The 23,956-nt window shown below is 39.4% G+C and overlaps 1 protein-coding gene across 4 annotated transcripts in view; it reads right to left on the minus strand.

The window, feature by feature from the left end:
* The window catches only part of LOC121505523 (ELKS/Rab6-interacting/CAST family member 1-like), a 188,470-nt gene that overhangs the window by 136,102 nt on the left and 28,412 nt on the right, over nt 1-23,956 (minus strand). For all 4 annotated transcript variants that reach the window (XM_041780924.1, XM_041780922.1, XM_041780921.1 and 1 more), the window contains exons 5-6: nt 5,699-5,955; nt 5,443-5,614 (exon numbers count right to left, since the gene is read on the minus strand). In XM_041780924.1, the coding sequence (XP_041636858.1) occupies nt 5,443-5,614; nt 5,699-5,955 (429 nt within the window). The remainder of the gene's footprint in view (nt 1-5,442; nt 5,615-5,698; nt 5,956-23,956) is intronic.

Genomic DNA, 23,956 nt, shown 5'->3' on the forward strand with positions numbered 1-23,956 from the left:
CAGCCTTCGCTCCTCTTTGCAGGTTATTATCGTGCTATCATACGTGGCCTTTTCACTTTGGTTGATTTTTTATATGCGAGTTCAACCCTCGACGGTCTGCAAGTCTGCATACCACTTTATTTCCATTCATTACTCTAAAAAATGTCATACCGCGTTGTTTCTGCAACACTCTAACACTAGCTTCTCATATTAATTCCAGTGAAGAGCCAAGCGAAAGCTCAGACAGGAAGGCAGTAACCATTTATCGCAGCCACAGCAGCTTCTAGTTGCGGGAGGTTCATCAGTTTAAAAAAGCATTATTGACTGGGATTTCAAGCCCATGTTTATAAAAAATTATAGATGATTTAACCAACTTGTAAATCTTGCACTGGCTAATTTGATAAACGAATCTAACCATTAAATCCGCACATCCCTAGTTAACACTTGTATTTTCACAAATAAGGTGCAGAGAATATGACTTTGTTTTACCTAGGCCTGATGTCTGTGTTCTATAATTCATCCAGTAGAGGGCACTCTGACTAACCTTGCAAAGCAGATGGATACGCCCGTTTCCTTGTTTTTCACTAGTGAATCCATCTTCCAAAGCTCCCATCTGAACCGTTTAGGCCCAGTTCGAAAGTGACAGGACCAATCAGCAACGAGGGGAAGTACTTTCAGGCGCAGCAGAGTCGTGACGTAAACAAGCATCAGCAAGAGCTGGTGCAGTTATGGAGGAAGAGCTTAGCGAGGATGCTGCTAAAGCATAAGTTTAATCAGAGCTTGACAACATTTCTTTATTAAAAGAAGAACAAAGAACAGCAGTGAGTTGTTTTCTTTTCAAAAATGACAAAAGTCGAGTACTAACTTGTCTATAGTCGCCACGTTTCGCGTTATTCCTAAGTAGCCCAGCTCGATAGCTACTACGTCCTGTGTTCTGTTGCTCTGATTGGCCCATAGAAATGTGACAGACAGAATGTTCACCCAATCACACTTTTTTCAAAGCCTCTGTTTTTTTTCAGATGGATGTGTGAAACACATCCATCTGGCGTGTCAGGTTACACTCTGACTACTTTCACATTGAACGCTCCATATTTACCTCCTGACAGCAGAGTGAACTAGAGCCCCTCAAAGGTAAGTTTTAGGGCAGAAACGATTCCTCGAATTATTCAGGTAATTCGATTCAAAAGATTTCTCAAGGCAAATTATCTGCCTCGAGGCTTCGCTTAAATCAGTCCTGTATCCATATATGTCAAGTCAAGTCAAGTCAAGTCAAATTTATTTATAAAGCATCTTCAAGAAGACAGCAGTCCATCAAAGTGCTGTACATAGAATACATAAAAAGAAGTAGATAAATAGATAACAATAAAAACAATAAGAATTGAAGAAAAAAACAGTACAATGAAACAGTAAAAGTACAAAAAAAGACTACAGTGCCTGTGATTTGCATTTTATATGTCCAGCTGTAGCCTGGACATCACCTGTGTTTCGCACGGACAGCTATTTGTGTGGCACAAACCTTGTTTTCACTGTTACTATAACATAACATGCATGATATGTGGCGTGAAAATCACAAGGGAAGAGAAGTTGATGCAGTGATGTTTACAGGTAGGCTACTCGCCCTGCTTTTTTACGCAGCCGCTGGTTGTGGCTTCATGGCAGATGCAGCACTACGCCTGCACCTGTAAATCTGCGCAGACCTTTGAGTTTACGCGCTGCCTGCGTGACTGGCAGTGCTCCTTTTGTGTCTGCAGACTTCAGGGAATTTCATAAACTTCTCTGATTGACCCAACATCATACAGTCAGGATTCAACAGGTCATAGAGGCAGCTTTATCCCTTAAAATGTGTGTTCTCCATGTTAGTGGATGATCTTAAAAGGTCATATTTTTGTTTTATGGTGGATGAACTCACAAAAAAAAGTGCAAAAATTGAAAGTGAACACCCTTTTGAAAAATAGACTTTATTCCTGTAATCTAAAGGTTCACCTATTGGCCATCATCAGACCACTGTGTGAATGATGGAGCTTTATTCTAGCTATAATGTGAAATATTACATTCATGCATAAAATAGAGGATTTTAAAATGATTAAGTGTTCCTTTACTTTAATGACAACTTGGAGAATAGAAATAATCTACAATGAAAGAAATAAAGTGTTGGCACCAAACATTTCCTTGTAAAGGATCCCTAAATCCCTAAATATGGCCTAATCTAATGTAATTATTTAACTTCCTTGTAACTTTAAGAAATGTAAACTGTCATCAGAACTTCATTGCACTTTGCTAAATATATTTTCTTTAGAGAACCTGTTAATACCAATTTTTAATATAGAGGCAGTTCATTTAAGAGACCAAACTTCTTTTCTCATTTGTCTAGTACCACTTCTCTTGAAAAAAGCAAAAGTGAGTGATTAAAAAAATGCAATCTTTCTTATTAGAGTACTCGATTAATCATAAGAAGAATCTATAGAATACTCGACTACAAAAATAATCTATTGCTGCAGCCCTAGTAAGTTGATAGCTAGTTTGTGAAATAAACAATAACTCCGGAAGTTTCCTGTTTAATTTTGGAATCCCCTCTGTAGCAGTTTATACATTCCCGTATCCATACTCTACTCTTTTTATAAGATTTTGAAATGAAAACAGAATTCTACAAATTTAGGATTTCTATTAGCCCACAGTAAGCATCACATGTCCAGGCATGTTGGCAGCTTCATGGAATTTTTAAAGGAGATGTCCGGCTGTGTTGAAGTTTGTCCACTCACTTATTAAATGTCTCTTTCCAACCCAAAAGAACAGTACATAAAGTACACAGACAGTTTCAAGGAACATGGACACTGCAGTGTTTTTGTGCAGTTTTGTAGACATGCTACCAGACTTATACACAAGAAATAAGTCTATGATGTAAATTTATAATAGGTTACTTGAGTAGCCTCGATTTAAAAATCTTTCTATGCTTCCTTACAGAAGTTGCTCACTGAAGCACCTCATCTCCATCCTCACAAGGGACATGATTTAATAATCTTCAGACTCACAGCCTTTTTAGCAGGAGGAAGTAGCAGGGCTGGTCTATTAATTAGTAAAATTAAAATTAATGAACAAAAAAGAAATGTCAGCAGTGCAACAGGAAGTCTGCAAGCTATTGCAAGAAAGACACTTCTACATTATTTTCTGTTGTGACCTTTATTTTAACTGGGACTCAAACTACTTTCCAAAATCTATGTAATTTTGTTTCAAATGTAATTTTGTAATATGAACTTTAAAGTTCCTATAAAGTGATTACAAAACCCTGTTGTTTAAGTTTGTTGTGTGACAGGCATCTGTGTTATGAACCACCAGGCCAAATTTCAGTCATGAAAAACATCTCTGAGTTTAAAATTAAGCTTCAAAATCAGGAAATATCAGGCAGTAAAATCTGCTCTAGGATGGTGTGGGCGTGTTGGTTGAATGAGCTGAAGCCACGCCCACTCACAAGAAATACGATCTCATATTTTAAAAAATGCTTCTGATCACAGTGCAGCTGCCTGGCTCTGTACCAGAGCTGAGACACAGAAGTTTGGGATCATATTTACTGATTTCTGGTAGAAATCTCTCTGTAATGACACTTTTGATGAGCAGTAGGCCACCGTGACTGATGGGTTTAGGATTTTTACCTCACAAAGAAGAAAAACACAGCATAGAGCTGGCTGTTCACTTTCAATAAAGGTTGTGACATCAGCTAACATCAGTCTATACTGAGATGAACTGCTCGCTCTTTATATCATTGTAGCGTTAAGTGGTGGGATAATTCCTTGTAATAACTGGTGATGTCATGGGCTCCTATATTTGCCCTGCCCAAATAAAACCAAGCCAGGAAAGATATGACCAATTTTCTGATTGTCTAAATCAAAAATTAAGCCACAGAGTGTTTTAACATGTTTACAGCAACTTTATTCCAACATATCTAGTGTGTTAAGACACAAAGTTTGGATTTCACTTTACAGAGACTTTAATAATAACGTCTCATGTCAAGTGTTGTTGAAAAACAGACACTAATGTAATGAGAAGCATTATGGACAAGAAGACTTCATGTTTAAAACTGCTTCTTGACTCTAGCCCAATTCACAGTGCCTTTGAAAGTTAAGGGTATTTCTGTTTCTGACATTTCATGTTCAAAATGGATATCACGTAGGCATAAAGGGGGCCAAGTTAAGCCACCATTTTCAGAGGGAGCAACAAAGACTTAAAAGAGGTGATGTTCTCTTCCCCAGAATATCATGTTCGCAGATTACATTGTTTCTTTTAAACAGATCAGCACATTTATAAAACACGGCCAGTGCCTGTGTTATGAATGCATGCTGGTTGGAGATTTTTTTGTTTGCTTTTACGTGTACTGTTTGGATGTTTGTCTGTATAACCCTGGTATAAGTATGACTTTCATATGTTGATTTGCTTGCCTCTTTACTCTGTCTGTATGTGGAGCTCCTACTGTGCCATGCTTTCTTGCAATCCCACTAAACCAAAACCAACAATGAATGGAACAGATGGCAACAAGTCTTATCATGCCGTTGTGGTATTGGTATGACTGTCTAAAGGCATAATGACAGCAAAGCTTTGTTACAGCACTATCCCAGAAATGCACCTTCTGTTTCTTAGTCATCTGCCACCTGTGAAACAGGAAATGATGCATCATTGGATTTGGTTTGGTTTCCCACTCACAGCTGTGGCCCATGATGCATTTGGAGCTGATCATGATAGATTGATTTGAGATCTGTTGCTTTTTAATACGTTTTTTACTTTTCAGTCTAACTATGAACAGCTCTTAACCTGGAGGAAGACAACACGGAGGTTAAAGGTGAAAATCATTATCAGAAATACAATGTTTGTCCTTGAAAAACTTCTCTGTATCCGCAAAAAAGATCACGTTTCCCCTAAAAAAGTCATAAAAGTATTGTAAAGTAAAAGTAAAGCATTTGTATTTCTATCTTGTGCAATTTCAACTAGATTGTGAAAAGAATTCTTTCATTTTTGTTGATTTCCACACTAATCTGAAGTGCTTTTGCAGGGCAGTTCTGACTTTTTCAGTATTCCTCTTACATATTTGTTCATTCACAAGTCTTTTTTTAAGACAAAAAAAAAAGGTTACAACACCTAGAGACTGGCGAGTATGTTGTTCCTGAGCATTGTTCCCCCACTAGAGGGCGCTGTTGTATGACAAACTCACTCTATAAAAAGAGTGAGCTGTTAGAGAAGAGCCTAACTGTGCTGGAGAAAGCGGACAGAAAGGATTAAGTGTACCTCCCTGTGTATTTGTGCATTCTGGTGTTAATGTTTCTGACTTAAATTAAAGCTGAATTATGAGACAGAAGTCAAGGCAGCCAAGAAACGTGCTTGGCTATGACATGGCTTGATTTGCACACACTCACATCTGGCTGTAACCAAGCGCACACACACACCCACACACGTGGGAATAACTGAATGCTCACACACCTCTCTGAGTTGTAGCATCTCCTTGTCTTTTTGCTCCAGCAGACCCTCCAGCTGGTGGATCGTCATCTCAGCATCTGCGAGTCGCCTGGTTCTTTCGTGGTCTTCTTCGGTTTGTCTCGCTGACAGGCCTTTACTCTGTAACATTTCCAGCAACTTCTTTATCGATTCATCCCTGTTGGAAGAACAATACAGCATTAAAGCAATTTTCATGTCGACAGGTACGGTAAAAACTCTCATCTTTTAAAATAACAATTACCTTGCATTTAATGTGTGTTTCTGTGTGTCTATCCTCAGCTCCATTTCTTCCAGAGTCTTCCTCAGGAGAAACAGCTCCTTCACCTGTCGCTCATACTCGCCGTGCAGACGCAGGAAGTTCTCCTCCGTCATTTCCTGAGGGGTGATTGGCTGGTTTCCGAAGAGGCCGGTCTCGGAGTAATCGGACTGGAAAAGTTGGTTGAGATCTCGCTGGATTCGGAGCTCATCTTGTAGCGCCTGGATGGTGCACTGGAGATGCTGAAGGGGAGGAAAAAGTTTAATACAGAGTTAGAAATGAGAGAAATTAGAGGGGTTGAATGTTTTAATGGAGCGGTGGAAGGAGGAGAAAGTCAGAATTTTCCCTGTTCATTGCACAACAGAACTTTTTGCAGGGTTTGTATGGGGTTTTCAGTACTATTGTCTTAACCATTTGTGCCAGGAGCTGAGATTTGAACTTTTTGAAGTTTATGGCAGAGTGAAAGGAAGATTACTGGCCAGGTAATGGAAGAAACTGTCCAAAATTCTTTCTTTCTTCAAAAATGCTGGTTTAGTTTCAACAAGATGTTTCACAATCATGGCAAATCCATCATGTAGTGTGTACTATATTTCCTATATTTACATGGCAGCACATGGTGATAAGCAGAAGAAGCTTAAAGTCAGTAAGAGGTAAAATTTGAAAAACCTTGATAAGATAATGAGTACTTCTTTTTTTTTATTGAACGCTTGCAGTGGTTCAAGCAGTAGAACAAAGGTCCAGGATCAGTTGGTCAACCGCAAGCAGCAACCTCCATTGTTGAAAAATTAAATCTAGAGTGAACTGTACATAACCGCACTTTCCCAAACCTTCACTTGAGGCTGGTTTCAAAGACCCAGAAGTCTCATTAATAGTCTTATCAAAAGCTCCCTTTTTAACAGCCCAAATCCATCAATCCATTATCTATACCGCTTAACCCATTCAGAGTCAAAGGGCACCCCACTGTCATTGACGAGAGGTGGAATTTACTCTGGATTGAGCGCCAGTCAATCACATTGCTGACATCAAACAAACAACCAATCTTTATGTGTATAGCACTTATCATACAAAACAATGTAGCACAAATTGATTTACATAAGTAAAATAAATAAGTTATAATCCCATCCCTCTCCCCAGTTCCATAGTGCGTACACAACATTGGCAAATATGTCATAAATAAAATATTCTGTAAGAACAGGAACTTCTTCGTACTGAGGAAACACTGGGGGAACCTGATGTGATATCCGAAGTATGTTGGTACGTGGGCAAGTAGAGGGCAAGCATGCACCTAGGTGGGTTTATGTTTTTACCAAGAGTGACAGGAGCCATGAGTTTCTTCATTCTTATATTTCCTTGCTAGCCATCTGAAAGATAACTATCAAAAAGACAGAGCTTTTTCATGGAGAATGGATATTTTGTCTGCATAGACCATTTGGTTATCTTTGCTTTGTTTTAATTTGTTTGTATTTTGGTCAAATAGCCACCACACCTGCATCAACTCCATTTTTTTGCCAGACTGGTTTGAATGTTAGCTTGAGACATCATTTACAATAGCCTGCCATTGTTGGGCTTAAAACCTCCCATGAATCCAGTGAGTAATGTCTCTGAGATTGTGTCCATGTTTTAGAAATACCATGGTAAATCCCCTACATCGTTATTACACATATACGAGAGTCCTTAGGAAAGATGCTCAAGCTTTAATAATGTCTCAACGTTTTACTTGTGATGTAAAAAATGTGTGTGATAAATGTGCAAATTCCAGACAATGTGGAAGGTTACTCAATTGGCCAAATGCAGCATGGCTCCTTTAGTTGTTGGTAATGCTAAAGCTAACCTTGACCTCCTGTTACCTTTATAAAATGATTCCAATGTCCCAAGCTTCATGACCTGTAGATCAGTCCTACTGTTAAAAATAAGAGTCTGACCATTTGTACTGGGATGAATGTGTGAGTGAGTGACTGGCTAACTCAGACAGCATGCAGTAGGTGTATGTCGTCCTGAGAGAGTGAGCATGTTATAAAAGCGTTTTGGCAGGTATGTACCGCTACCTTCGTGGCTGAAGGAAGACAACATGACACGACTCCACCTGACTCAGACCAAAGAAGAGTTTAAACTGAGTGTATATACATATGTGTGTGCTTGTGTGTTGTCACTACGATGTCCCAGGGTTCTTATAAATGCGTCACATGTAGCCCTAACAACAGCCCGGTCATCGCTACATGAGTCACAGAGCATTCACAGTGATAGAAATAACACAGGTAGCGAAGAGGTGAGGGAGATGATGCTTGTAAACAAAAGACTGAAATGAAAGAGAAGAGAGCAAAGAAAGTCAGAAAGTAAAAAGAAAAAGACGCTATTTGAAGGAAGGAGAAGATTCAAATATGCACTGAAATATCCATATTCATTAAAAAATGAAATGACTGAACTAATATTCTGTACAGCATGCATAGCGTTGCAGTGGAAACCCTACTACTGCAAGTTGCCACTCTGTTGCTGTATCTCATTCATGTTTCATGTTTACCTGAGATAGACTGGCTTCATGTTATGCTGCCCAATCCTTTCCAATCAGTGCCTCTCAGAAATGTCTAGTGGCCCCACTAGACATTTCTGAGAGACACTGCTCACCTACATCCACTTCTGTTGCTTACAGATTGTTCTGGATTGACTTTGTTCAATAAAACCTGCAGTCCATAAGGTGCATTTACTAAACAGTGAAACACTGTTTATATCTAAAGGGTGAATTTCACTTAATGTAGGAGAAAAGCTGGTTAAAGTTTTGTGCATAGGCTACAGCACAAACCAGTTTGGCCACTTTTAACCGCTTTTCTGCAAATGAAATTCATCCATGAAACAAAAACATCGTAGTGAACAAGGAATCCTCTTGCTGTGAGGGAACGGTGTTGTGTGCTGTCCCCAGGTGGGGAGGGTGTCATTGGCCTAAGTAAAGGACTTCAAGTATTTCGGGGTCTTGTTCATGTGTAAGGGTAGAATGGACCGTGAAATTGACAGGCAGATTGGTCCAACATTAGCAGTATTGCAGACGTACTGTCTTGGTGAAGAGGGAGCTTAGCCACAAGGCAAAACTCTAAATTTATGGTTCAATCTTTATTCCAACCCTCATCTATGGTGATGAACTCTGGGTAATGACCAAAATAACGAGATTGCGGGTTCAAGCAGTTGAAATGAGATTCCTCAGGAGAGTGGCTGGGCTCAACCCTAGAGATAGGGTGAGGAGCTTGTACATTCGGAAGGAGCTCTAAGCTTAGCCACTGTTGAGGTGGTTTGCCATCTGATCATGATGCCTCCTGATCGCCTCCCTGTGGAAGAGCTGGAAAACGTGGCTGGGGTGAGAGATATCTAGGTGGACTTGCTTAGCCGGCTGCCACCGGGAAATGAACCCCAGATAAGCGGAAGAAAATGGATGGATTTATAGTAAATACACCTTATGGAGGGCAGTTTCTGTTGCAGAGTCCTCAGTTCGACCAAGAAGCAGGCAGTGGAGGATGACGGAGCTGAGCAGCATTTTTTTACATGCCATTTTTGGTTATTGTTTTGATTGAGAGCCCCCTGGTGGCGTATTCTGTGCTTTTCAAAAGAAACTAAAGAGGCAGACAGACATAGGGAAAGAAAAGCAAGTATAAGATATTAAATCTGAGAATATAAAAGAGAGTGCATGGAAACTCAGGAGGAACAGGATGACATTTTTAGGATAAATCAAAGCTGCTGTCTTTTATTAGTCTGTTTTATGTCTCTGAATAGCCACTATATCTTCTGCTTTGTCTTGTCAGAGTATTTCTATAAAGACAAATGAACAAAATGTAGAAAAAACATAACAAACATTACATTTTTATATCTAGTCTTTTTCATTCCTTATTGTATAACTGTGTGCCTGTGCGTGTCTGCTGGCTCATATAATAGCTCCTCATACACACATGCTGAAGGCTAACTGACATTTATAGGACTTTCCTGAAGAGGCAGCATCATTTCCCCTTTTAAATATTCTTTTTGTGGTCTAATCCCCCTGTCTCCATTCCAACTGTGATTCTTCTCTCAGACATTCAAACACTGATCCACCCATATGAGGAAATCATGAAAGAATCTGCATAAAAATCTCTAATGTCCCTTAGTTTGCATGATGCATTGTTGAAGTTTAAGGTGACAAGATGTATTCAAACAATTTCAATCACGTTTCTCAGATACTTCCTACATGGACAAAATGTAAACTTTAGTGAGAAAAACAAAAATCGGCCTTTAAAAACAAAGTTTCTATTTCTTTCTAAAACATCACAAGAATAGTGATAGTTATTGCTAGATGGATTGGGGCGATGTTTACAGACATACAGTAAAGCCTTCCCTTCAAAAGTTTCACTCATGATTCTGTTAACACGGCTGGTGAACTTCGTGTGAAGCAGTAAAGAAGCTTGTTAATGAGAGCAGAATGCCACTTGCAACAATTAAAACAACAGGATTAGATCTGCCCCTGCTGACGACAGTGAGGCTGATCTCCTCACAGTTTTACTCTCAGCATTCTGTTTAGGATTATGTCTCTGAAGGACATGAAGACGATTTGTTGTGTTGGCATCCAAAGTTTGAACTTCGACTGTGCAATTAACCAGTTTTTACTCCCTGCTGCTTTAGATAAATCCAGAACAGTTCTAAAACTCTGAGACAGAGTTCTTTGTGAGGACTAAGTCTTAAGTTTTGGGTGCCTATCATGAAGGTGTGAAACACATTAGCAGCCTCTACTCTTCTTTGAAGGTTTCTACAAGATTTTGGAGTGTTTTTATGGGTATTTGTGCCAATTCATTCTGTAGAGCATTTATGAGGTCAGGCACTGATGTTGGACAAGAAGGCCTGACTTGCCATCTCTGTTCCAGTTCATCTCAAAGATGCTCGATGTGGTTGAGGTCAGGGCCCTGTGAAGGCCAGGGAGTCAACAGACATAAAGGGCCTAGCCCAAACTCTGAAAAACAGTCCCATTATCCCTCCTCCACCAAACTTCACAGTTAGGGCAATGCAGTCTGGCCGGCAACATTTTCACTGCTCCGCAGTCTGTGTGCTTTACACCACTTCATCTGATGCTTTGCAAAAGACTTGGTGATGATAGGCTTGCACACAGTTGCTTGGCCAAGGAAACCCATTCCATGAAGCTCCCACCACAGTTTCCATGCTCATATTAATGCCAGTGGAAGTTTGAAACTCTTCAGCAGAGCATTGGTGACTTTTACTCACCATGCGCTTCAGTAATTGTTGACCCCGCTCTGTGATTTTATGTGGTCTTCTGTTTTGTTACTGAGTTGCTGTTGTTCCTAAACGCTTCCACTTTCTGATATCACTTAGAGTTGACTGTGGAAGAACTAGCAGGAGTGAAATTCCACTTAACATGTTATAGCAAAGGTGGCATCCCCCCCCCCCCCTTTAAAAATAACACATTCTGATGATTTTGACTTGTTTTGCCAATTGGATATTAATTGTTGCATTGAAGGGGTTTTGTCATTTTCATATTTAATACAAAAAAACTACAAAAATTAAGAAAGTAGGATTTTTTGTTTACTATTCTAAAAAAAAAACAGCACTTTAATGATTGTATATGTCATGAATAACATCTCTGCTGCAAAAAAAAATGTTTAAAACTGTTATTTGAACACAAATTTCAGGTTATAGAAATATTGCACCTTTTGTGAGGTGCAATTGCACCTTTGAAAATTGAAGCAGGCCATAATGCGATTTAATCTACTTTTCAATTAATTGCCCAGCCCTACCATAGAGTGTACGTGGTAGCATTTGGTAAAGTGGCAGCTTCCTAAAAAATGAAGGCAATACAGAAGTGGAAAAGCTGCCGCTCCTCGAGAGTCCACTCGAGGCTGGCTGCAGTAGCACCATAAGTCACATACACACCTTGTGTGAAAATGCCCAATTTTACTGTGGATATAAACATGTTTACAGGCTGGTTAAAAAAAAAAAGATTTTGATCAGAATGGCTTATGATCTTATCTGCACAAAATTTGCAGGGTGAGATGTTTTTTATAAATTGGTGGTTGTAAAAAGGACACAGGTTATGCCTTCTTAGAGACATGGCTGATATGACTACAAGCTAGCAGGTCTGACCATAGCACCACCTCTTTGCTTGTAGTCTAATCAAAAAAATAAGGACAGTGTCTTAAATATGGTAACTGCCACAGACTGGCTTCTAAAGATAGCTTCAGACACCAAATGGTCGATGTTATTTAGACTTCATCCAATTCTTTTTACAGTCTGCAGATTTGGCTGAAGAAAAAACCCTGGAAACATTCATTTAGAGGCATAGAGCTGAAAGGGATAGAGTTTGCATTGTGGCCTATTACTATGATCTCTCTGCTTTGGTGAATCACTGACATATTCTAATCCTTCATGATCTAAAGGATCTTTTGCACACCCTAATTCCATATGCAGATGTACCATACAATGACTAAGCTTGCCAAAAGACAAACAGTGGATTAACTGATATAAAGAACTCTGGTTTGTAGAATTGTGTGAGAGTGCACAAAGACAAATGCAGATTGTATGTGTGCAAAAAGAATACACATTAAGAAAAATACATTACTCATTAAACAAACATGCTTAGTATACTGCATGTTATTTATGCATTAAAGAAAAGAACATGCATGCAAGCATCCATCAGGAAACACACATATGCACACGTATGCTCACATCAAGCGTGCAGAAGTGTGTCAGGTTGCAGAAATCCTACACACATAAACACACACACATAAAGCTTCAAATAATGTTGCTCACAGAAACAGAACGTGTTCTTCTGCATGAGGTAAAGCAAATATAGTATGAATACATACACACATATGCAGCTTCAAAGGGTTACATAGAAAGAATTCAGCATCACTCACAGACATATGCGTGTGCCAGCACTCCGCACAACACACACACTCACACAAACACAGCTGGAATGTAGAGCAGAGAAATGCCAGACCACAAGAGAGAGGGAAGGAAAAGAGGGAGTGAATTTTAAAAAGGAAGACAGCAGGAGGAAACAAAAACAGAGAGGCAGATAAGGAGACGGCAGCGAGGAAAGTTTGAGAAAACAGAAAGTTAACTGTGCCAAGCAGAAAAAACAAGACGGGATGAAAAGAGAAGGTAAAAGGAGTAAAGAAGGTTAAGCCGTTATTTCTTTCCAGCTTCTGCTGCGTCATCTTTGACAACACCGTCATACACGTGTTTTTGCAGGGGGGCCTCAGAGGTGGGCCACAACTTCCATCAGAGGAATGCAAACCCACAAGCCTCCAGGAATGCACACTCAAATGTAGAGACATGCTAAGAAATAAAACTCCCAAAACTCATGCTACATTACTTAAAGTCAATTTAAAATCTTCATTTTCATTTTCTGCATTAGTATGAAAGTTTGCACTTCGTTTTCTGCACTTAAAGAGAGACAAATATGAGCGGAGTATGGCTGAGATGAACAAGATGACAAATCAGCATGACAAATATTTCCTAAGGCAAATTATTCATCAAGCAAGTGTGAGATGGGAAATTATCTGATTCCGCCAACATCAAACGAACCAGAACAGAAATACTGAATGAACCCTCCTCATTATTTCTAGTAAGAGCATGTTGAAATCATTTTCCTGCAAATGCATATCAAATTATGCTTTTGTATATGCAGACATTTCTGTACTGAATGATCAGTAAAGTAATATTTATCTACTTTATGCACTCAGCTGTGATTAAAAAATGCGATTGTGACATCAAATTGGCTGCATACCTTCTGTTCTCTCTCAGTCTCACTTGCAAATTCCAAAGTTAAAGGCCACTCTTGTTGTGAAATCATTTAATGCAAATTTTAAAAAGATGCAACAACAAGCCATTAATAACAGCCATTATAATCTGTATTTTTGTCAAACTGATTGGAGATGATGAATACATGTACTAGAGTTTTCACCAAGCTTATCTCAGCAGCAAAGGTAACCATGGACATAAATGATCATATAATTTTTCAGCATATCATTTTATCAAGCTGCACCCTCCTGGGTTTCTGTAGGTGGGGGACAAAGCAGAAAATGCTGGAAATAGAATCTGAAAATATAATGTAAAGAAAGCTCTAACCAGAAGCAGAAGCCTTAAAAGTGTTTATAAGGAGGCCCTGCATTAACTTTGTAAGAGCCAGAGTACAGTAACAACTGTAGTCATTTAAAATCACAAGGAGGATTTAAAAGTCCACGTATACTACAGCTTCAGAGACAGACACTATACAACAGGGGTCATCAACTACATTTGTACAAGGACCAGCTTATATCTTTGCAGACATTGTGACATTGACATCGGGCCAGCAGGTTAAATGAACTAAATAAAATACACAATTTGGCTAAATATCTGTTTTTTATTTGAAATGTATCTTAATTTTAGCCTTAAGCAGTGAATTCAGTCCCTCTTCACAGAGTTTAATCCCTATCCCGCAGCAAGCCACAAGGGGGCGTTTGAGATATTTAGGCAACATATTTCTGAGGCTGTCCTGTAGTTAGATGTGAAAATGCTGCATCTTCATGAAGGAAAAATACATTTTGTTTTAATTCTATTAATTACATTACATGGTAATATGATACAAATTGATAAGATATGTGGCCCACAGTAACAATAACAGCAATCCGCTGTCCAATACGATACATGGCGAAATATAACCAAAGCATCACAACTAGAGATGCACTGTTAACTTTGTTTATCAAATAAGCTGGCATGAGATTTACGAGGAGGTTAAACTAATAACCTATCATTTTTTTAATAAACATTGGCTTGAAATCCCGGTCTGTAATGCTCTTTTAAACTGTAATGAACCTCTCACCTCAGAGGCCACTGTAACTTCAGTGGATGGCTGCTGCCTTCCTGTCTGAGCTTTCCCACGGCACGTCAGCAGACATAATATGAGAAACTTGGTGATAGCTTACCGGTAGTAACAGCGCAGACAGTTTTATAAGCAGTAAATGGAAATAAAGTGGTATGTAGGCTGTCAAGGGTTGAACCCAGGAATAACTACTCAACCGAAGTGAATAGAGGGTTCAAATCAAAGCATAATATTGATCTGCAAAGAGGTACAAAGGCTGGCAGAGCTAGCCTGTAATGTTAGCCACGCTGTAGAGAGTATATCAGGCTCACATCATTTCCACTGACACAATGACCCTGTGAGGAATTTGACTGTTTTCTAAGTATTTTCTCCTCTTTAGACTAGTCGGTTAAACGAAATTTAAATGAGTGTTTAACCAAATGGGGAAATAGATGTTTAGGAACATCCTTAATCACAATAATGCAACACCATACAATATGATACGTAGTCTATGTAGCATTAACAATGCAATATAATATGATATGGGGTCCACATTACTTAGATTGCAATGATCTGATGCAATACAATTCAGTTATACTGGATGGATTTTGGATGTTTATTATGGATTTTTTCTTAATGAATAATTGGAAGTAGGATGTATTTCTGTTGTCCAATGATGAATAAAGGTTGTCAAAATATCCCATACTCTAACTGCTTTTGAAAAATATTTCCAACGGATATGTTAAAGATTAATAGCAAAGAAAAGTAATAAAGTAAAAACACATTTTCTAGAATGTCTTAGAAAATATTTTACTGATAACTTTTATAGCTCTCAAAATGGCCTGGTTCCCAACTACACTTTTTACCTTTTACCCCATAGAATTCTGGGTAAAATAAGTCAAAAATGCCTATCCAGGAATTAAACCGAATGCTGTGTTTGAACCATTTGGAGTCTAAGCACAAACAAGGTGTCTTTAGAAAGGTAACACTCTGAAGTTTCTTCCCAAACTCAGACTCACTGCAGCTGCGACTGTTTTTTTTAAGACATACAACAAAAAAACACCATTTCTTTCCCACCTGAATTTGTATGTGAAAGAGAGGCTTGTAGATGGCTGTAGCTGTAGATGACTGGATTAAACTATGAAGCCTTAGCTAGCTTAGGTTCAAACTTGGTAACAATAGAACAGAAAAAATTAGTATTTTAGATGCATTTCAGACTAAAGACATTTTTCTATATAGAGTTGTTAATGGCCTGGAACAAACACATTATTAGCAAATATACAGGACTAATGTGAACAACAATGGCAAATTTCAAAGACCAGTCCATGGATCTTTATGGATTTAATCCTGTTTTTTGATTAAAAAATTTGACCGGATTTAGATTGTGTGGACTCTTTTTGATGCAGGACTGTTTTTTAGGAATTATTATGATCAAGAGGGCTTCTAATGGTAAACTGTTTTTTTCCTGGAATGGTTAACATGGTCAATATCCTGAGAATCAGCACTTTCTAGTACCTATAACATGTTCTATGCTTGTAAACCGTTATCTTGTGAATAACTGAATAGTTATAATTTGCCAGCCCACCAGGTATTGGCAATACTTAATTTTTATCCACATCATACTGAAGTTTGGATTTCAGGTATCATGACAGCACTTAAGGATCCACACAGCTCTCCATATTTAGAAGAGAAAAAAACAAGAAAAAAGAGTAAATCTGCCATGAATAGTGTGACAATTTACCGTCTGCTTGTCATGCACCCTCCCTCAGGCCAGGCCTCATCTGTCCTTCAATATTAACCTTCGCTTCGTTATTATTCCTCTGTCTCATCCATCGTTTATTCTTTGCTCTCAGGGTGACTCACTTCCCCCTATAAACAGACACACTGTGACAGAAAATGCTGATGATGGACCATAGCATATGTGCTCACACATACTGCATGCTGGCTTAAATGTAAGTGGCAGTGATAATTCTGTATGTGCGTATGAAACGACCGCCAGCTCGGAAACCGTCGCCCACTCAGACATCAGACAACAAGCAGATTAACGGGCTGGCTCTTATTTCTCTGAGGATGAAACGCAATAAAGACGAGGAAATACAATAAAAACTAAACAAGAAATTCCCTTGTATTCCCGATGGGCTGACTGGAGAAAATAGCATCAGATTGTGTTGGAAAATAAAGAGGAAGACAAGAAAAAGGGAGGAAGAGGTGTGGAATTAAATGAGGGGAGGGATGAATACAAATAGCCGAGAGGGTCAGAGAGAAATGTTGACCTTAATCAGTCAGTTTGAGAAGTGACATCAGGGTCAAGGAGGGAAAACACGGCACTTTTAACATGTATTTAACATATTACACAATAGGGATGAAATGCTCTTTGAAACAGGATAAACTGTGCAGCGTATGGACAGATTTTAGAGACGTAGAGAGGGAGGAGGAGGAGGAGGGGGAGTGGACTACACTGTAATTCTGCTCATTCCTCACTAACTCTTCCCAAACGCTCTCCTTATAAGGACAGACATGGCTACCAGGCCTCAGCACAGAAAAGAGAAAGTGAGTGAAAGTGAGAGAAAGCTCACATATCACAGCCTGGTAGAAAAAGAGAGAACTCACTCTCTCTCTTTCTTTCCACTGTAAAATGTACACAGTGGCTCTGTAAGCATGGGGGAAAATTGAGCTTTCTTTGCACTGAAGTTAAACTTTTATAAGACACCAGAGAGTAGAAATTTCTCTCATTTTCTCTGATATCTCCCTTCAAATCTCCTTGCTCTTTCTAGTCCTCTCATTCTTCCTTCTTTTCCTCTGTCCATCTGCCTTTTTGCTCCCCTGCTATGATTCCCTGTATTTACCTTACCTTACCCCCTCCTCTAGCTCCCTCCCTCTCTCTCTCTCTCACCTATCCCTCTGTCCTGTCTAAATAAACACACAGGTCTGAGGACCATCTGTTAGCGATGAGCGTTCATGTGTAAAAAGCACGTGAATGCAGAGGTAACGTTGCAGTCTTCATGAGGTTTTTAACCTCTAGTTTTGATTTCTAAAGAGAAAGAGTGGCAAAAATGTACATTAACTCTGACACACATACAGTCCGCTGACATAAGCACACACACAGAGGAATAATGAGTCAGAGGTTGACGTGGTGCAGGCTGAAGAGAACAGACGGAGGAAGACAAGGTAGGCACAGCCAAGTGGAGAGATGATTGTGTTTTCTAAAGCGTTGAATCATGTATTAAACACCGTCTTTTTGATGAAATAGTCTTTAAAAACCTTGCTGACCCTGCATGCTGTCATGCCAAGGACCATCATGCATCAAAAGTCAAAGACATTTACAAGCCCAGTACAGCTTCACTTCTCTCCCCGCTGACTGTAGATCAGCAGGAATTGAAAGGAAAACTGGTGCATGTAAGCAGGTTCTTCTGTTTATTTGGTTATCTCTTTAAATTAGCTGAGTCTGCACAACCTGTCATATTATCCAATGTGCTTTTAAGGGATTGGATCCTGAATTTTCCTCGTTTCTGTCGAGGAAAGCCAATTAAGGTTGTGGTTTCAAATCTGACACGATATTTCAAGCCATTTTTAAGGGTTGGGAGCTGTGAATTTTTTTTTGTTTCAGGAAAACATCAAAATAAATGCTGTAAACAGGGAACATGATATTTCTCTTTGTTGATTCCATCCTCCCAGTCTTCTGCAGCAATTCATCAGTTTCCTGGCTCAGCAAATCACCAGTTGGCAAGTTGTTAGCTTAATGTGCAGAATGCTGAGAGTTTGAGTCGTATTTCCTCCTGTATTTTAAGAAGTCATGCCCCCAATAAACAGATAAATGTCAGATTTCAGGGGCTTCATCCACTAAAGATGGTTTATGTCTCAGCGATGCCTTAAGGGCTGTCCCATTACTAAGGCTCCTTTTGGTGCATCCTACATGGGCAAGGATTTACTGCATGTCAGTTCAACTAAGATCGATTCTTTCTACTCAATCAAATTGCTACTAGTGCTAATCTAAGGGGGCAAAAATTGAAAAGAGGGCCTCAAAACTCCAACTTATCTCCAAAATTATAGGCTAAGCTATGTGATGCTCTGTATGTTTGTGAAGCTAATGCTGCTGTTAGGCGACAGAGGCGAAACTTTTAAAATGAAGACTAGACTGCTTTATTTCATATCAGCCTGAGCAGTCTATGAAGGCTACAAAGGCTAAATTTGTCATAGGTTGGTCTATCAAAAAATGTCATCCCTGAATTGAGACACAGCTAGAGTCGCCCAAATCCACTATAATAGAAATCTGCCTCCTGAAAAGTGTCCTAATAATAGCTATCGGCTAAAGGTTTTCCCGAACTTTTCAGCCCCAAAATAACGGTGTCAGAGATTGGGGACTCCCACCATCCATGGGGGATAAAGTGCACAATGTTGCACAAAACCTGCATTTGAGGTAGTTTTTATAACTTTTACTTACATTTAAGCACAAATATTACTTGATAACTAGGATTTCAGTTGAAATCGAACTCTTTATAACAATATTTTTTACAATAATACAATAAAATTCATGATTTTAATTCATATTAAATTTCTTTTTGTTTTTGGAAAGCCTCCCATGACCCCCTTTCACTGTCTCAAGACCCTCCTCGGGGTCCTGACCCCCACTTTGGGAACCACAGTGCTAAAGGGTCATTATTACAACCTTCACTACTCTCATACTGATGTGCGTCTGTTATGTCACAGTGGACATTGAAAAACTGATACACCAGAGGTTGTCATCTCTCAGAGCTACTTTGATGCAGCTCCATCCGCCCTATAGAGTGAAGAAAGAACGGTCTGTCCTCTGCTAAACATCATTGATATGTTTGTATTTTTTTAATAACTCACCCACTTATTAATTTCTGTTTCCTCAGAAAGCTTGATATGTTCTTTTAAATGTTTCCTTTTGCTGTGTTTGCTATTCTGGGTTGAACTGGTGGTGGCATTGCTCAACAATGCCCCACAATTGGTGGCGGTATTGCAACATTTGATCCGTATCCATAAGTTTCGAGAGAATGGACAAAAAGAAACGACAAAATGAATGCAGAGTATGGACAGAAAGGTCCGTATGCAGTTCAAACGTAGAGTCTGCAGGAGCTCCCTCCACTTGAGTCTATGCCATTAACAGCTGTTTCAAACGTCTAAACATCATGATTCTAAGATAAAGTCATCAGGATATTTTTGTTATTTGTGCAATCATACATCTGGTCAGCCAGACAGACAAAAAGGATTTCAGCAAACATGGTGATTGTTTCATCATTGGTTCAGTATGAAGCCAGGTCAACTACACACATAACTATCCATCCAATGACTCTGATTTCATCAGAAAACAGAGAAAATACAGCAGAGTTTGCAGAGATCTGCAGCTGAGAAGCGTGACTCCGGAGAAATGCTCCAAATGTTTGCAGAATCTGTGTGAGCGTGTGCATGTGCAGCTTTTTCTCTTTGAGTCTCTTTCCATAAATCCTTCTCCTCCCCTTCCTCTGCAGCTCCCTTCCAAGAGATTTACATCCAAGACTTTTTTACACGAAAACCCAGAAGTAGCCTTGTTGAAAAATGCAGAATTTAAACCAGTATATTTAGATTAAACCTCTAAATTGTGATCTATCCTCTTTAATGTTATACCTGGTATCCGCCTGCTGTGGTTAGTACTCAAAAATGATTCCTAGAAAGAGAAGAAAGCATTTTAACCAAGCATCAAGTTAATATCTTCCTTCTTCATCTCTAATTTTCTTTTTTATACAATCTCTCATTTCTAAGTCTCCATCCGTCCTCCTTATTTTTTCATCCATCTCATCCCGGTCACATCAGCCTCCATCAGTTTTTTCATTTCTCTACTCTGCATCTGCTGGTTTCAGCTCAATCCATCCATCTCTCCTCCCTTCCTCGCCTCCTGGCCCTCTCCCGGTGCTCCGGCTCGATCCATCCTTCTTACCCACTTTCCAGATTTCCTCCATCTCCCACTCAACGTTTTACACATCTTTATGTATCAATCCGTCTTGGTGATCCATTTCACCCCTCACTCCCACTTTTTCTCTCACGTACACGCTGGGATTGCAGGGGGAAGTGGGTTTTTTGCAGCCAGCTGGCACAAAAACTCTTGCTTGCATTTTTTTACTCCTATACAGTAAATGAAAATCTCGCACAGGAAACACTTGGCACCGCACTTTTTTATTGGACTCTGACTAATCTCGACCCATCAGGACAGGGCTGACGCCAAGTTTGAGTAATGAAATTAGAAATGCATCAGTTGCTCAGTTGAATCCAGGTGTAATAACATTAAGTGCTGAGCGGTGATTATAATCCTTTACTCAGTCAGCACATCAACCGGTCCGAGCTGCATTTACAGAATATTTACAGTAAACGGTCTGTTGTGTGCTTCAGAGCTGTCTTTTGTCTTTAAAGCTGCTGTAGGGAGTCTTTAGCTGGTTATAAAACAGACTGAATTAAATGGATGTTTCTTTATGATGCACAACAGCAAACCAGACTATCAGAGGCAAGACTGGCTTTTTCTAAATCCACATCTTAATGCAGGTTACCTAAGCTATGAGGCAGGGTCAGATGACACGTTTTTTCTGTTGGAAGAAAGCGGAATGAGATTTTTTTTGTTCAAAAAACAGATACACAAAAGGCAAAATCAGCAAAGAGATACATAGCTTTGTCCACATGGTGCACCAAAATCAAAACAATCATAAAGATCCATATTTATCTAATGATGTTATTTTGAGCTGAGACATGTGCAAAAGGAAGCTCTCTGGTGGACTAGTGAAACTTGAGGTAAATTTCCCAATTCTATCAGCCCACAGGTCACTGAGATTTGTGCCAGAAAACAGTACATTTAATCCTAGACTTCTGAGCTACCTGGCACAGAGCCATGCAGCCGTAGTTCTACGTAGGTCAAGGAGACAGGCTAATTGCTGAAGAGCTTGTCTATATTTCACTTGAACCAGATGTGGCAGGAAATAACATCTTACCTGCTGAAGGTGTGTTTATTTCTGTTTATTTCATTCAATAAAACAAAACAATTCATATCCAATGCAAAGTCTTCCACTTTGAATGAAAAGGAGTAGAAAGAAGAATAACCTTATAATATCTTCCCCATTTTCTCAAAACATTAATCAACAAACCATATAAATGCATAAAAAATCTAAAATAGAACAAACAAGCTGCAGGCCAAAGCAGCTGCTCAAATCCTGGTATCAGTTCATAAGTTAAAATGCCAATCGCAAAATCAAGATTATGTCGCCACGGCCCAAAACAAATATTACCTTGTTTCTACGACTCTCTCATCATACTAGCTTTAATATTTCTTTTAAACACAATGTTTGACTTAGACTCTTTGGTTTCTCTGTCAAGATTATTCCATAAACTGATTCCTTTGTGATAGGATCGTATTTCTCGCGAGTGGGCGTGGCTTAGGCTCATTCAACAGACACACTCATCCTAGAGCAGATACTACTGCCTTATTTTCAATTGTTTTGAAGCCAGATTTTTTTTATCACTTTAAACTTTTCTGTGTTAACTTAAGGGCATTTTTATTTTATTTTGCAGGATGAATGATCCCCTGCATCTTTCACAGACCAAGAAAACATTTTGATAGCTTGGCATTAGTGCAGTGATTTATTTGAAAGGTTTGTTTTCATAGATATAGTGATAGTTCATTTTTAGTTCTTGGTATTCTGGTATATCTTTATGCTTTGGCATAGCTGCACAGAAAACTCAAAATTTAACTTGTGTTTTCTTTAATTCAAACTACATGTCATTGCCACTTTACTGTACGTACGTTTTTAAGATAAAACTGTATATCTGGGTTGACTTGAACGATCTAATTTAAGTGATAGCAACCTTTAAATAACCTTTAAATATTTTATTTATTTTCCTTTCCTTTTGTGGTTCTTTAACTTGTTTAAGATGTTTTGAACATTTCCACCCTTTTAAGAAGTTGCCCACTTTAAAACACAAACCTGAAGGCCTGATTTACTGCCGTGCTCATCGAGTGGAAAGTATTCAAGTGCCAGTCTGTGTCTCCCTCTCTCTGTCTCTCCAACTCTGATGCTCAGAGATGAGGAAAAAGGATGGTGGGATAAGGAGGAGAAGAAGAGAGGAGAGGAAATCTCTCCATCCCTGTCTCATCTTGTCATCTTTGTCATCCTACCTCTCCCCCTGAAAGGAAGAGCGGCACCCAGGTGTAACGGGAACTGTGTTTGTCTGTCTGTCTGTCTGGATTAAGATCCTTAAAAACACACAGACACAGTGAGAAAACAGCTGATGAATCTACAGACCGTCATTTAATACGGGTCTAAGTAGCTTGTAGGCATACTTCTTAAACTCTGCCTGAGAAGGTGACTCAGCAAACAAATATGAATGTAGGGAGCGCATGGCTAGAAACCCCCATATGGATGGATGCATTCATATCAATGCATACTGAATGCAATAAAATTAGTACAAAAGCAATTAATCCATAGTTGCATGAATCTGAATATGAGGATGCAACAAGCTTTATGCTATAAAGGAGGAGGCTGGGGTGGAGCAGCAGCAGCAGCCTGGTGCATCAGCATTAAAGCAAGCAGGGATGAGAAGTGCGTCATATTCGATTACGCTGCTGTGTTGAGAGAAAGCTGTGATTGGCTGTGGAAGCTTGGAGGCGATAATAGGAGTCAGCTGATCCCAGCTTGGCTTATGACTACCATGTCCTGCAAGAACTAATGCCAGGTCCTGGTCTTTCTTAGAGGAAATACGGTACATGTGTTGGAACAAGAAGTAATGTCTACTTCCTCTTAAGCTGGAACGTACAGACTCATACACCTCTAATGCAGCACCTTGAGTATCAGATTAAATAATTGAAGAGAATCAAAACAGTGCAGCAACAAAGGCACACCAACAACTGGCTGCTTCACTTTCTGTGCACACAGACACAAAACTTCTGACATCACAGCCCTGCAAAGTACTTTCTGTTTCAATGAAACAAATTGTCTTTGTCTTGATAAAAATAGAGACAATGCACAAAAGCCTGCATACATTTCTGTCTCTATGAGCACACAGTAACACACACATGCACTTAAATAAATAATAATAAACATGCAGGCGACTTCAGCTGACAGACTTGTGTTTACAAAAGGCCTGATTGTCCTGACACACACATAAGGCTGCCAACACGCAAGGACACAGACTCCCTCCTGGTACTGTGCTGTCCCTCTGTGTATGGCTCTCTCTGTCACAAACAAACACAACCACAGACACACAAACAAAACTGGCAACAGCTTCCTACAAAAATGCATACATGTCTAATGTCTAACAAGGAAACACGCATGTGCAGAGACACATGAGTACCTGTGAGTCTCAAACATACCTGCATGAGACTGCTGTCTACACTAGTCACCATACAACCCCCCTTTTCACACAGTCTCCATCTTTCTCTGGCACACACAGGCCGG

The sequence above is a fragment of the Cheilinus undulatus genome, linkage group 23 (genome assembly GCF_018320785.1).
Source record: "Cheilinus undulatus linkage group 23, ASM1832078v1, whole genome shotgun sequence".
Taxonomy (NCBI): Eukaryota; Metazoa; Chordata; class Actinopteri; order Labriformes; family Labridae; genus Cheilinus; species Cheilinus undulatus.